The 15,000-nt window shown below is 30.8% G+C and overlaps 1 protein-coding gene across 1 annotated transcript; it reads right to left on the bottom strand.

The window, feature by feature from the left end:
• Window positions 1–7,381: 7,381 nt before the first annotated feature.
• LOC115973622 lies at window positions 7,382–12,032 on the bottom strand. The gene is made up of 4 exons (XM_031093880.1): window positions 10,159–12,032; window positions 9,570–10,100; window positions 8,031–8,528; window positions 7,382–7,939 (listed from the first exon to the last, which is right to left on the bottom strand). The coding sequence occupies exons 1-4, from the start codon at window positions 11,303–11,305 to the stop codon at window positions 7,407–7,409; spliced, it is 2,709 nt and encodes a 902-aa protein (XP_030949740.1). The 5' UTR covers window positions 11,306–12,032; the 3' UTR covers window positions 7,382–7,406.
• Window positions 12,033–15,000: the final 2,968 nt, after the last annotated feature.

Below are 15,000 nucleotides of genomic sequence, written 5' to 3'. Positions count from 1 at the left end.
ATAAATATTGATATGTATATTCCATAAAAATAAATAAAAATATTTTTCTTCTTCTTAATTAACTGTTTCGGATTCGCCAGTTCTTATTTTTTTTTTCAAAGGAGTCAGTTAATAAAAAAATTAAGATATTTAAAACTAAAATTGAATTTCATAACCTTTTCTAATCTTAATTATTTGAAAAAGATTTCAAATCCTTCAAAAAAAAAAATGAAATATATATAGAAAGAAAAGCGATTGTAGCCTTGTGTTATTTATTGTTCTTTATTTTCGTCGTGCTATATTTATATATGTAATATAATAAAATAATCAAAAAGTTTAATAAACCAATTGAATTTAATAAAAAAAAATAAAAAAAAACTTTAACAATTATTTCTATTAATTGGTTAGGTTAGTTAAATTGACCAAGCTCGAAAAAAGAGTTCACCTAATTGAAATTAAAATCTTCAAATTGAAATGAGACTCGTAGTTAATCTGTTAAAAAATATATCATTTTTTTTTAGAGAAAAGAAGGAAAGTCATTTTACATTTTAATAATTCCTTCAATCAATTCAAAAAAGCATTGCTTAATTATTCTGAATAAACGAACTAAAATACATAACTCTTACTTTATTGGGTTAAGTTATGGGCTGTGTCTGTCTTTTATGAATCATATCAAAATAAACTACTCTTTTTGTTGTAATTATTTGTCCTTACTCGCTCTAAAGATTAAAACATTGTAATACGTAAATTTTAATAAATAATAGTAATTGAAATTTTCATTTTTTGAAGCTTCAAAAAAGTAAGTATTTACTTTTGATCAATTCTAACTTCTTGATTTGAAATGTTTTTGTTTTGAAGAGAGTATAATTTAATTTAAACAATAAATAGAGAATTAATAGTATTAATAGTAAAGAACAATTGGTTTTGAACAATAAATGTCTTTCACATTCAACTATAGAAATAAATAACTTATTATAATTTTTTAATGGCCGTTCCAAAAAAGCGCACTTCTATATCAAAAAAACGAATTCGTAAAAATATTTGGAAAAGGGAGGGGTATTGGGTAGCATTGAAAGCTTTTTCGTTATCGAAATCTCTTTCAACAGGGAATTCAAAAAAATTTTTTGTACAACAAGAAATAAATAAATAAATAATCAAACGTTGGAATAATTGGAATCTATCTCTGACTCTAAAAAAAGTAAAAAGTATACTTTAAGTTTCATTTTTCGGTTCTTTTCTGATTTCTTATAATATTCTATAAATATTATAAGAAATCATAATAAATCATTAAAAAGAAAAAAAAAAATCCAAAAGGAATGATTCCCATTCCTTAATGTTTTGAATGTATCAATATGAAATTTAAGTAGAATAAAGAGTCTTTTGTCTACTTCATTTTTAAAATGATATTTTTTGGTTTGAAAAATAAAGAATAAATAGAAGATATAAAGTTTCAACTGTCTTTTTAGTATCTTTAATTATTTTATAGATGGGAATTCATATTTTACCCATCAACAGAATAATAAGATAAAAAGTTTTGTCTTTTTCTATTTTTATTATACTATTTATTCTATAAGATTCTTATCTAAGAGCAGATATAAATAAGATCTTTAATCACAATTAATGAGTCGTTGAAACTAATTTATTAAGTTTAAAATTTATTTTGTAATTTTCTGAACGCTCAATCGCTTTTCTAAATCATTATCAATATATAATATATCTAAATATTAACTATATTTAATATGGTGGGATTTCGATAGAAATTGAAACCCTTTTATTCTATGATACACCCAATACTGAACCTCATCTAATTAGGTTGCTAAATACTAACACAAATCCTTTATACAGTGAAAACTCGAAGTAGTAATACAGGGATATGCAAATTAGTAGTGTCTATACTCATGAAATTGTGATCGATAATAACCCTTATTTTTTATTCTTTTCTATTTTTCAACATTTTATTTCTTACTTATAGTGTCAATTTTATTTAACTTAACATTACATTAACACCGGAGTTCCTCTCGTTTATACTCTCCTAAAATGGAGCTTTTGTAACTAGATAGTTTTAAAATAGTTTTTAAGAATTCACTTTTTGTCTCATTTATCTTATTTTAATTTCTTTTATGAATCTAAAATAAAAAAAAAATTATTACTGAACGAAAAAAACAATAGGATTCTTTTTGAAAATATGTTCCAATCGCTATTTTTAAAACTAGCTTTTATTCATCAATTTCAATGTTTCCTATAAAACTAAAAAGTATTGCATGATTAAGTACTTTAACCTCGACGATTGAATCAAAATGGGTTATTATGATTTCGAACAAGCCGCTATGGTGAAATCGGTAGACACGCTGCTCTTAGGAAGCAGTGCTAGAGCATCTCGGTTCGAGTCCGAGTGGCGGCATGGCATCTTATAAAAGAGTAAGTCCTAGAATAAAAGAATAAAAAAAATTCAATTCCCGATTCCTATAATTGTGAGACCCCCTTTTTATAATTTTTATGATATCTTCAATTTTAGAGCATATATTAATTCATATATCCTTTTCGGTCGTTTCAATTGTAATTACAATTCGTTTACTAATCTTATTAGTTAATGAAATCGCAGGACTATATGATTCGTCCAAAAAAGGCATAATAACTACTTTTGTCTGTATAACAGGATTATTAGTTACTCGTTGGATTTATTCGAGGCATTTACCATTAAGTGATTTATACGAATCATTCATTTTTCTTTCATGGAGTTTGTCCATTATTCATATGGTTCCATATTTAAAAAAACACAAAAACCATTTAAGTGCAATAACCGCGCCAATTGTTATTTTTACCCAAGGCTTTGCTACTTCTGGTTTTTTAACCGAAATGCATCAATCCAGAATATTAGTACCTGCTCTTCAATCTCATTGGTTAATGATGCACGTAAGTATGATGGTATTGGGCTACGCAGCTCTTTTATGCGGATCATTATTATCAGTAGCACTTATTGTCATTACATTTCGAAAAATAATAAGAACTTTTGATAAAAGCAATAATGAATCATTTTCCTTTGGTGAGATCCAATACATTAACGAAAGAAACAATGTTTTATGGAACACCCCTTTTATTTCTTCTAAGAATTATTATAGGTCTCAATTGATTCAACAATTGGATCATTGGAGTTATCGTATTATTAGTCTAGGTTTTCTCTTTTTAACCATGGGTATTCTTTCGGGAGCGGTATGGGCAAACGAGGCATGGGGCTCATATTGGAATTGGGATCCGAAGGAAACTTGGGCATTTATTACTTGGACTATATTCGCGATTTATTTACATATTCGAACAAATCCAAATCTGGAAGGTGTAAATTCTGCAATTGTAGCCTCCCTGGGATTTCTTATAATTTGGATATGCTATTTGGGAGTCAATCTATTAGGAATAGGGCTACATAGTTATGGTACATTTACACTAACATCTAATTGAAGACAGGATCTGATAAATACAAACAAACATGGGACAGCATATATATTATATAAGAAAACGTCGTGTAAGCCATCGAGAACCTTTTGAATCAAAGTAGTGATTCAAAAGGTTCTTACAAAACAAAGGACAACCATATATGGTTAAAATAAAAGTCTAATGCATTTTTTTATCTTTAACTTAATTTAAGTTAAATTTAAGAGAAGAAAAAATACTTCTTTTTCGTTTTCTAATTGTACAATTTTTTTTTAAACATATTATTCTAGTTATAGTATAGTCTTGCTCTTTGATTTTGAATTTTATTCAGGAAAATTTTTTATTTATAAAAAAAATTAGATATAAGAGTTTCGACCTTGTCAACTGATAGTGAGAAAACGAAATCTGGATAAAGACCAATACCTATTACAGGTAAAAAGATAGAGATAGAAATAAATAACTCTCGCGGTCCAGAATCAAAAAAATAAGAGTTTGGGGCATACAAAAACTTGTATCCATAGAACATTTGGCGTAACATAGATAATGAATAAATAGGTGTTAATATAGTTCCTATTGCCATTACAAATGTAATTAGTATTTTTTGTATTAAAAAAAAATTTTGACTGGTAATTATTCCAAAAAATACTATTAATTCTGCAACAAAACCACTCATCCCCGGTAATGCAAGGGAAGCCATCGATAAGATACTGAAAGTCGTGAATATTTTTGGAACCAGGACCGCCATTCCGCCCATTTCGTCGAGATAAACAAGACGTATTCTATCATAACTCGTTCCCGCCAAGAAAAAAAGTGCAGCGCCAATAAAGCCATGAGAGATTATTTGTAAAAAGGCTCCATTGAGGCCCATATCGCTTAGAGAGCCAATTCCTATAATTATGAAACCCATATGAGATACGGAGGAATAGGCTATTCTTTTTTTTAAATTACGTTGACCAGGAGATGCTGAAGCTGCATAGATTATTTGAATTGTGCCTACTATCATCAACCAGGGAGCAAATATAGAATGAGCGCGGGGCAAGAATTCCATATTGATCCGAACCAACCCATACGCTCCCATTTTTAATAAGATTCCGGCTAGAAGCATACAAGTACTGTAATGTGCCTCTCCATGGGTGTCTGGTAACCATGTATGGAAAGGTATAATCGGTGATTTAACAGCAAAAGCAATAAGAAATCCAATATAGAATATTATTTCCAGTGCTACTGGATAGGATTGATTAGCTGATGTTTCAAAATTTAATGTTGGTTCATTGGAAGCATATAAACCGATACCCAGAACTCCCAGTAATAAAAAAACGGAGCTTCCCGCAGTGTACAAAATAAACTTTGTAGCTGAATACAAGCGTTTCTTCCCCCCCCACACGGATATAAGTAGATAAACGGGAATTAATTCTAATTCCCACATGATGAAAAAAAGTAAAAGGTCTCGAGAAGAAAATAATCCTATTTGGCCGCTATACATTGCTAACATCAGGAAATGGAATAATCGGGAATCTCGAGTAACCGGCCAAGCCGCTAAAGTAGCTAAAGTGGTTATAAACCCTGTCAGTAAAATGGGTCCTATGGAAAGTCCATCTATTCCCAATCTCCAGTAAAAATCAAAAAAATCGATCCATTTAGAATCCTCCGTGAGTTGCATTAATGGATCATCCAATTGGAAATAATAATAGAATGCATAAGTTGTTAGAAGGAGTTCTATGATGCATATAAATAGAGTATAGAGCCTAATTACCTTATTCCCTTTATGAGGGAGAAAGAAAATTAAGGAACCCCCGAATATTGGTAAAACGGCAACTATTGTTAACCAAGGAAAATAATTCGTAGTAAAAACAAGATACACTTGGACCAGAAGAATCCGTGCTCGAAAACAAAATATATATATATTTTTTGTTTTCGAGCACGGATTCTTTTGTCGGTAAAAAAAAACGAAATGTATTCAGGTGGGGCTTTTGGACCGTATCAATAAGCGAGGCCCATGCTTCGAGTTGTTTCATGCCATAAATAAACTCGAACACTCAAGAAATCCGTTGGACAGGCGGATTCGCATCTCTTACAACCAACACAGTCCTCTGTTCTTGGAGCAGAAGCAATTTGCTTAGCTTTACATCCGTCCCAAGGTATCATTTCTAATACATCTGTGGGACAAGCTCTGACACATTGAGTACACCCTATACACGTATCATAAATCTTTACTGAATGTGACATTGGATATATAATTTTTTGAACATCATAAATTTTCGATCTAGTAGAAATGAATTATACATTAACATTAGACACCAGATGAATCAATGATTTACCAGAATTTTCTAATCAATCTGCTTCTGAATCGATTCATGCTAGAGGGCCAAGATGCTTTGATTTCTTACATTTTTTGTAAACACGATCAATATATTATGTATCATCCACGATAATAAATATAATTCGCCTTGATAAATATAAATAAATAGTATAATTTCTATGATTAATACTACTTATTCAACAAATTCGATTGATTGATACGAGTTGATTTTCTGTTACGATAAATTGAGGAAACAATGGCTGGTCCAATAGCTGCTTCAGCGGCTGCAATAGCTATAACAAAAATTGAAAAAATATTTCCTTTTAATTGGCGACTATCAAAAAAATCAGAAAATGTTACAAAATTTATATTAACTGCATTTAGTATAAGTTCAAGACACATAAGGGCTCTAACCATATTTCGACTTGTGATCAAGCCATAGATACCGATAGAAAATAAATAGGCACTCACAACAAGTACATGTTCGAGCATCATTGAACAACTCCTTATCAATTTCGATTCATTTCAAGATAAAAACAATTTAATGGGTTCAATTAATTATAATATCAAAAAGTATGGAACAAGGGAATATTTTAGTATTGGTAATATATCGAATAAAAGAATTTCATTTTTAGACAAAAAATCTTCAAATAAAATGGAAGTGGGGGGAAAGTGATGTGATAACATAGAACAAAGTTAAATTTGGACTTTTCTTATTATATTAATACTTTTCTTATTATATTAATATTAATAGTTCGAAAGATTTATTATTGACGAGCCACAGCAATTGCGCCTATTAAAGCAGCTAAAAGAATTATCGAAATGAGTTCAAATGGAAGGAAAAAATCTGTTGATAAATGAATTCCAATTTGTTGACTGTTACTTATCAAATCCTGCTCTATAATCTGGTTTGATCTGGTAGTCCAAATAATCCCGTACCATGACGTATCTGAAATAGTAGCCATTAATAGACAAAAAAGAATTGTACAAATCAGCAAAGTAACCCCATCCCCAACAGTCCAAAGATTCAAATCTTTGTAATATTCTGAACCATTCATAAACATCACAGCAAATATGATTAAAACATTTATAGCTCCCACGTAAATAAGTAGCTGTGCGGCAGCTACCAAATGGGAATTTGATAGAATATAGAATAAGGATATACAAACAAGAACCAGTCCCAACGAAAAGGCAGAATAAATTGTGTTGGTAAGTAATACGACTCCTATACCTCCTAATATAAGACCTGACCCCAAAAATACTAAAAGAAAATCATGTATCGGTCCAGGCAAACCCATTATATGTAAAGAGATAAATAAATCGAAATTTTTTTCATGACCTTATTGACCCCACCAGGAACATTTTTTTATGAAAAGTTTTTAATTGAATTAAATCCTAAAGAATGTGAATTGATGTAGGTACAGCTATTGGACTAATATAATGATAATATCATTTTTTATCTTAAAGGGTAGTTTTAGACTAGATATTTCTATTTTGAAATAATTCGAGATAGAGTCATATATTTTCAATCCAAATTGAAGCACGAACCAACCCCTCAATAGTTTTTTTTTAATTAGTGACTAAACAAAATAAACGAAAGAAACCGCATTCCTTTCGAGCAAAAGAAAAAGGACCCTTCCTAATTTTAATTTGAAATTACCATTTCTTTATCTTTAATCAAAGGATTTACTTCTTTTTTTTTTTATTTTATTTTAGGTGAATTTAAAATTGTTCGAATTGTATAATCGTCAATTACTGACATCGGTAAACGACCCAAGGCAATTTGATTATAATTCAATTCGTGACGATCATAAGTAGAAAGCTCATATTCTTCAGTCATGGATAAACAATTTGTTGGACAATACTCAACGCAGTTACCACAAAATATACAGATTCCGAAATCAATACTGTAATTAAGCAAACGTTTCTTTCGAATATTAGTTTCCAGTTCCCAATCAACAACAGGTAGATCCATAGGGCATACACGAACACATACTTCACAAGCAATGCATTTATCAAACTCGAAGTGTATTCGACCGCGGAAACGTTCTGATGTGATTAATTTTTCATAAGGATATTGAATAGTTACAGGTAAACGATTTGCATGGGATAGGGTAATCATGAAACTTTGACCAATATATCTTGCAACTCGTACTGTTTGTTGACCATAATCCATAACCCTGGTTACCATAGGGAACATATCGTAAATATCTATGAAAATCTTTATGTTTGTTTCTTTCTCTTGTTTGAGGCAAGCCATAAATATAGAATAAAGTATTCCCTTACAGCGAACTGAGTTGGAAAGAGGTTGTTAATAACAGATTGCCGAGAGAAATAGGTAAAAGAAATTTCCATCCCAGATTTAATAGTTGGTCCATTCTTAGCCTAGGTAAAGTCCATCTTGTTGTGATAGGAATGAACAAGAACAAATAAGTTTTGGCTAATGTAATAAAGATACCAATTGTCGTTCCAAAGACCTCACGTGCTTTATTTATTTCAAAAAGCTCGGCAACGAATATGTATGGAATAGAGATATTCCAACCGCCCAAGTACAAAACTGTTACAAATAATGAAGAAATTAATAGGTTTAGATAGGAAGCAACATAAAATAAACCAAATTTGATACCCGAATATTCGGTTTGATAACCCGCTACTAATTCTTCTTCCGCTTCCGGTAAATCAAAAGGTAATCTCTCACATTCTGCTAGGGAAGAGATTAGAAAAACGATAAACCCTATAGGTTGACGCCACAAATTCCAACCCCAAAAACCATATTTTGATTGAGCCTCAACAATATCAACTGTACTTAAACTATTAGATAATCATAGTCGGCGATAACTTCACTGTTATCGTCGCTATTACAGAACCATACATGAGATTTTCGCTTCATACGGCTCCTTTACGGCCATAAATAAATCTAAGGACCGAGTCCGTATTATTTATTTTGATTTATAAGATAAATGGGTTCAAAATCGAGTAAACGGCCCCGAATTCGACCACTTAAATTCTGTATGTTCTATAATAACTAAAAAAACGACGTCTGAATTGATCTTATCCTTTATTTAATTAATAATTAAGAAATAATTATTTGCTGAGTAATAACTTTGAGTCTTTAATAAAATACTGCTTGTAGAAATATCAATAACCCGTCGTTTTCAATTTTGAAAAAAAAAGAAAAAAAAAGAAATTGTATTCTTTCTATTTTTTTTTTCGTTCCTATTCTTCTTTCTTTTCTGAAAAAAAAAAAGGGGGGGGCTTACTGAATAAAGGATTATTTCGTTTCCGACAGTTATTTATTTAATCGGTGGATAGGAGTATACTCTGGATAGGAATCGTGGGGAGTACGGCCTGATTATTTCTACTAACTTAAAGCCCCAATCCGTATTCTTTTTATATTATGTGTAAATATCCTTGGGGATAAATGACACAATCTCTATTACTAATCCTTTGCGTAATTTGGCATTTCTAACCATCCACTCATTTTTGCTAACCCCCCGCTTTATGGTAACAAACACTAGTGAAAACGTAATACGGTTGATTCTTTGAACCCGCTTCAAGCTAGGATGACATGACTAATCAACCAATCTTGGGGTAAATGGGCTCTTCTTCTTCTGTTTATTTACGCTCAACCTTTTTTTAATTCTTCTTATACATTGAAGACGAGACTCAAGAATTTTACTGCGAATATATAATATATTATAATTATATAGCTGTTTTCTTTCACTCATATAACTATCTAATTTAATTCATTAATCCGAATAATGAATAAAAAGATGAGGATATCTATTCAATTCGTTCTAACCCTTTTTCTATAAAGACTAGAAAGAAATAAATAGGGAAAAATTTATCTTTCAACGAATCGCACGTAGAGATATTGCTAATACACATAGAGTTAATGGTATTTCATAACTAATCGATTGAGCAGCAGCTCGTAGACCACCTAAAAAGGAATATTTATTGTTTGAGCCATATCCTGAGATAAGAAGTCCAATGGGAGCAATACTTGAAACCGCAATCCACAAAAAAACCCCGATATTGAGATCGGCTAAAACAAGGTGATAGTCAAAAGGAATTACTGAATAACTTAGTAGAATTGCTATAACTGCTATGGATGGTCCGATACTGAATAACCGAGTATCTCCTCTAGATGGAAGAATATTTTCTTTGAAAAGTAATTTTGTCCCATCTGCTAGAGCTTGAAGAACTCCTAAGGGACCGGAATATTCGGGTCCAATACGTTGTTGTAGCCCTGCGGATATTTCTCTTTCTAACCATACAATTACTAGTACGCCTATTGTGATTCCTAATACAAGAGTAAAAATAGGGACAAGCACCCATATAATTCCATAGACCCCTTTTAAAGATTCCACTCTGTAAAAAGAATTGATATCTTGTACTTCCCTTATATCAATTATCATTTCAACGATCAACTTCTCCCATAATGATATCTATGCTACCTAGTATTGTCATAATATCAGCCAATTTCATTCTTTTAACTAACTGAGGAAGAATTTGCAAATTGATAAAACCAGGTGGTCGAATTTTCCATCTCCAAGGAAAACCACTCTGATCCCCTATCAGAAAAATTCCCAATTCCCCTTTAGGGGCTTCGACTCTCACATAAAGTTCTTGTTTCGGCAATTCAAAAGTGGGGGAGGGTTTTTTACTAATGAATCGATATTCAAAATCATGCCATTCTGGATACCTTTTTCTATCAAAGTATCGTATTTCTAAATTCTCGTAGGGCCCCCCCGGAATTCCTTCCAGCGCCTGTTGAATAATTTTGATGGATTCCGCCATTTCGCCAATTCGGACTAAATAACGAGCTAATGAATCCCCTTCTTTTTGCCATTGTACTTCCCAATCAAATTCGTCGTAACACTCATAATGATCAATTTTACGAAGATCCCATTGTATTCCGGACGCTCGCAGCATTGGTCCTGATAAACCCCAATTTATTACTTCGTCTCTACCAATAATGCCTACGCCCTCAACTCGTTCTAAAAAAATAGGATTTCTTGTAATAAGTTTTTGATATTCAGTAACTCCTGTTAAAAAATAATCGCAGAAATCCAAACATTTATCTATCCATCCATAAGGTAGATCAGCCGCCACTCCTCCGATACGAAAATAATTATGCATCATTCTCATACCCGTAGCAGCTTCGAATAGATCATATACTAATTCTCTTTCTCTGAAAATATAGAAGAAAGGAGTCTGTGCACCAATATCTGCCATGAAAGGGCCGAGCCATAACAAATGAGAAGCTATACGACTCAATTCCAACATAATTACTCTGATATAACTAGCTCTTTTCGGTACTTGAATATTTCCTAGCCGTTCTGGCCCATTTACAGTTATTGCTTCTGTGAACATAGTAGCTAAATAATCCCAACGGGTTACATAAGGCAGATATTGTATAATAGTTCGGTTTTCCGCAATTTTTTCCATCCCTCTGTGTAAATAACCCAATATTGGTTCACAGTCAATAACATCTTCGCCGTCCAGAGTAACGACGAGTCGAAGAACACCATGCATTGACGGGTGGTGGGGGCCCATATTGACTATCATGAGATCCTTTCTTGTAACTGGTATATTCATAAGTTTTTCCTCGATTCATTCTTCTACGAATTGCGTAAAACGAAAAACAGTTTATCAAAATTCAAGATCTAATAAAGCAAATAGTTCAAAATGACTCTTAAAATTAACGAGTTTTTGATTCTCGAATACCCAACTGATTTATTAAGTATTTATAAAGTACTCTCTTTTTCTTTGACAAATAAGACAGCAATCGTTGACGTTTTCCCAGAATTTTACGTAGACCTCTTTGAGAGGAATAGTCTTTTCTGTGCAATTCCAAATGTGAAGTAAGTCTTCTTATTTTATTGGTCCAACTAAATACTTGAAATTCAACAGATCCCCTGTTTTCTTCTTTTTCTTCTTGCGAAATAAGCGAGATGAATGAGTTTTGTACCATAAAAATGAATCGCCCCTCTCTCTTTTTTTTTAGATATTTTTATCCATATATTTATTGATCAGTAATAATAATTACACTCATTTTAATTTGCTATACACAATAATTCTTAATTTCGTTAAGAAGTCTTAATTTTGTCAAACAAACTTACTTATTTTAGTAGTCAATAATCAATAATCAATCCAATTTTAAAATTGTATTCGGATAGGATATACTATACACAAAGTATGGTCTATTTTTCCACTCACAAAAAATAAAAAAAAAAATTAGACCTGAAAATAAATAAGATGACTTTGTTGATTCATTTCTAGATCGAATAAATATTAATATAATTCAACGCGTCATTAAATTAAGTATCCTGTATCAGAATGATGTGTAAGATAATAAGATAATGGGGGTGTTTATTTCTTTGTCTTCATATACTCGCTATGGTACGGGAATCGAGTCAAAATGTACCATTAATGAATTTTCAATAGCGGATATATCTGAATCCTTATCAGACTGAAACGACTACCATTATTGGTATCAAACCAATAGCGATTCATACAAGATAAATCTTCTAATCGATAATTGGGCCAAAGAAAGAACTTTAATTTAATTAGTTTATTTTTATCTCTATAAAGCTCTTTTCTTTTATTCAAAACTTGATCGCAATTGCAATTTTTTAACTTATTTACATTGCAAAATACCGTATTTCTATGTATACCGTTTCCATTCCCCGAATGGAAACAAATTCGAATTCTCAATTCTCTACGACGCCTTGGGGATAAAATTTTTTCAGGAAAAATAAAATCATAATTATTTTTGTCTCTATTTCCAGTCATTTTTTTATGTAGTGCAATGGATTCATCAAAATCCTTCTTATTCTTATGAAGACAGGCCGGGCTTTTTTCTAGGTATCTTTGATGACTTTGCTGCTGCTTACTCTTATGAACCAATGAGATACCTATGGTTTGATATATAAAAAATTGTCCATCCGTTTTTACAGACAGACGTACTGGTTCGATAATCAATATTCCCTTTTTCATCAATTCTGTAAAAGTTAAACCCTTCCGGACCATCAGAATATCCAGACTCATTTCTTCCCTTTGAATAGCGGATATAGCAATTTCTCTTGGATTTTTCAGTCTAAGCAGGAGACAATATACTTTGATGTTATTGATTATTTTTTGATTTAAAGAATCATCCCATCTCAATTGAAAATGAAAATACCTTTTTAGGAATAACTCAAGTTCTGTTTCCGTGTTAGTCTTGTATTGCTTTTTGTTTCTACGTTTTTTTATGTCTAATCCCCTAGAATCTTCTTCAACATCTTTTTCTTGGTTTGAGAGAGACGCTTCAGGATCCACTTGGTCCGCGAATTCTTTTTCTATTTGATTTCTATTTTCTAATTCAAGAGTTTTTTCATTCGATAATGTAAAACTTTTTTTATTTCCAGTGATGCTTTTCTGTTTAGTAACATTTTCGTTTACATTAAAATTAAAAAAAAGTAATTTTATTGGTATGACCCATGGTTTAATCTTATATGTATTATAAAGTATCACAAATTCTGGGAAAAACCAAAGTTCTAGATTCGATATGGGATGACTTAGTATTTCTTCATTCATTCCCATCCAATCAAAGAAAAAACCTTGTTGATTGGATGGGTTAATTTTCTGATCTTGATGAATCGTCAGATAAAAAAGGCCTTTCTTATCAATTTTATCGATTATTTGACAATTATTAAACCCAGTCTTAGTATTTTTATTCCTGTTGGTAACGTTATCAATATCGACCCAGGCCTTAATATTGATCTTCTTTCTAAGACAAAAATGGAGGATTTTCCAATCCAAATATTTTCTATCTGAATTTTTTTCTATATCTAGATTATCATCTTCGACGAGAGAATTATGGATAAGGATACCTCCCAGCATATCAAATAATTTGCGTTTAGGCGTATTGTAATTATAAGAAATCTCTTGGTTATTATTTACTTGTAATGGCAATCCATAAATATATGAATCTCTCTTATTTTCATAATTAATAGATTTATACGATAAAAGATCATATTTATATTGTTTTTGATTTGGTAATGGTTCTATTTCAAAATCTTTTGCTTTTTCGTAATGAATAAATTGGGTTTTTTCATATTCATATGACTCACATTTATTGAGATCTTTATTTTTAGTCATATGGTTGAACCTAGTTCGCCATTTTTGTGTTACTAATCTAGACCATTTAATCTGAGATAAATCGTATTGATATTGATAATGACCCTTTAGCCAGTTTTTCCATTCATTAATTCCATAATTTGGAGATTTTTTATGTCTGAATTCAGAATCAAATATTCCTTGCGTTCCAACAAAATACTCCCTTATTTCATTCTTAAGAAAAAAAGATGTTCCGTAATATTTAAAGACGGATCTTAACTTATCTAGGTTATTGACTGGGGTTTGCGATAATTTATAAAATACATATGCTTGTGACAAGTAAGATAAGTCCCCAAAAATCTTTGCATTTTTTTTAATAATACAAAGTGACTTTTTTATAGTCGAACTAAAGTTAAATATACTTTGATTTGTTTTATCAATTCTTTCCCGATTTGCTTCATTATTGTAAATGTATTTATTAATAACTTTTTTTGTTAATTCAAGAAAGAGCTGTGCATTGATTCTAGGTATATTAATGATACATACAAGGATATCCATGTATAGCTTTTCAATAAATAATTTTACAAAATAATGTGATTTACGAAGTAATCGAAGATTTTTTCGTTTTAATATCTGCCAAATATTTTTTGGTGATTCTAATCCTTTCTCGTCATAACTTATTTTGTTAGGGTTAATATTTCTCTCTGCAGTTATAAATCTTCTTCTCTTGTCTTTTTTAATTGTTTTTATTTTATTTATGATTGTGTTTGTTCTATTCATCAGATCTTTCATTTTTTTTTCTGTCAATGAATAAGTTTCCCAATCCATATATCGAATTTTAATGGACGATTCGTGACTCATTTGATTATGAATTGTTGAATTTTTTTCTTTTTGAGTTTCACTCAATTCATATATTTCTATTTTTTTCAATCCAAATAATAATAATAGATTTATTTTTGAGAATTCTTTTCTTATTTTTTTTAGAAATATAATGACTTTGATGACCCATTTTTTTGTTTCTTTTGCTACATTTAGAAAAAATTTGGTTCTTTCTTTTAAAACTTTTATAACTAGAAAGCACTTTTGTTTCAATTTGAAATTTTTTTTTTCGAGTTCTTTTAAAAGGGGTTCAAAAAAGGAAAGCCGTTTTCGGGGATAACCAAAAGGCAGTTCCGCTTCCATTCCCCAAACTG

Source organism: Quercus lobata, unplaced genomic scaffold (genome assembly GCF_001633185.2).
Source record: "Quercus lobata isolate SW786 unplaced genomic scaffold, ValleyOak3.0 Primary Assembly Scq3eQI_141, whole genome shotgun sequence".
In the NCBI taxonomy this organism is placed as follows: Eukaryota; Viridiplantae; Streptophyta; class Magnoliopsida; order Fagales; family Fagaceae; genus Quercus; species Quercus lobata.
The sequence above is the reverse complement of the archived record's forward strand: the minus strand, read 5'-3'. Positions and strand labels throughout refer to the sequence as shown.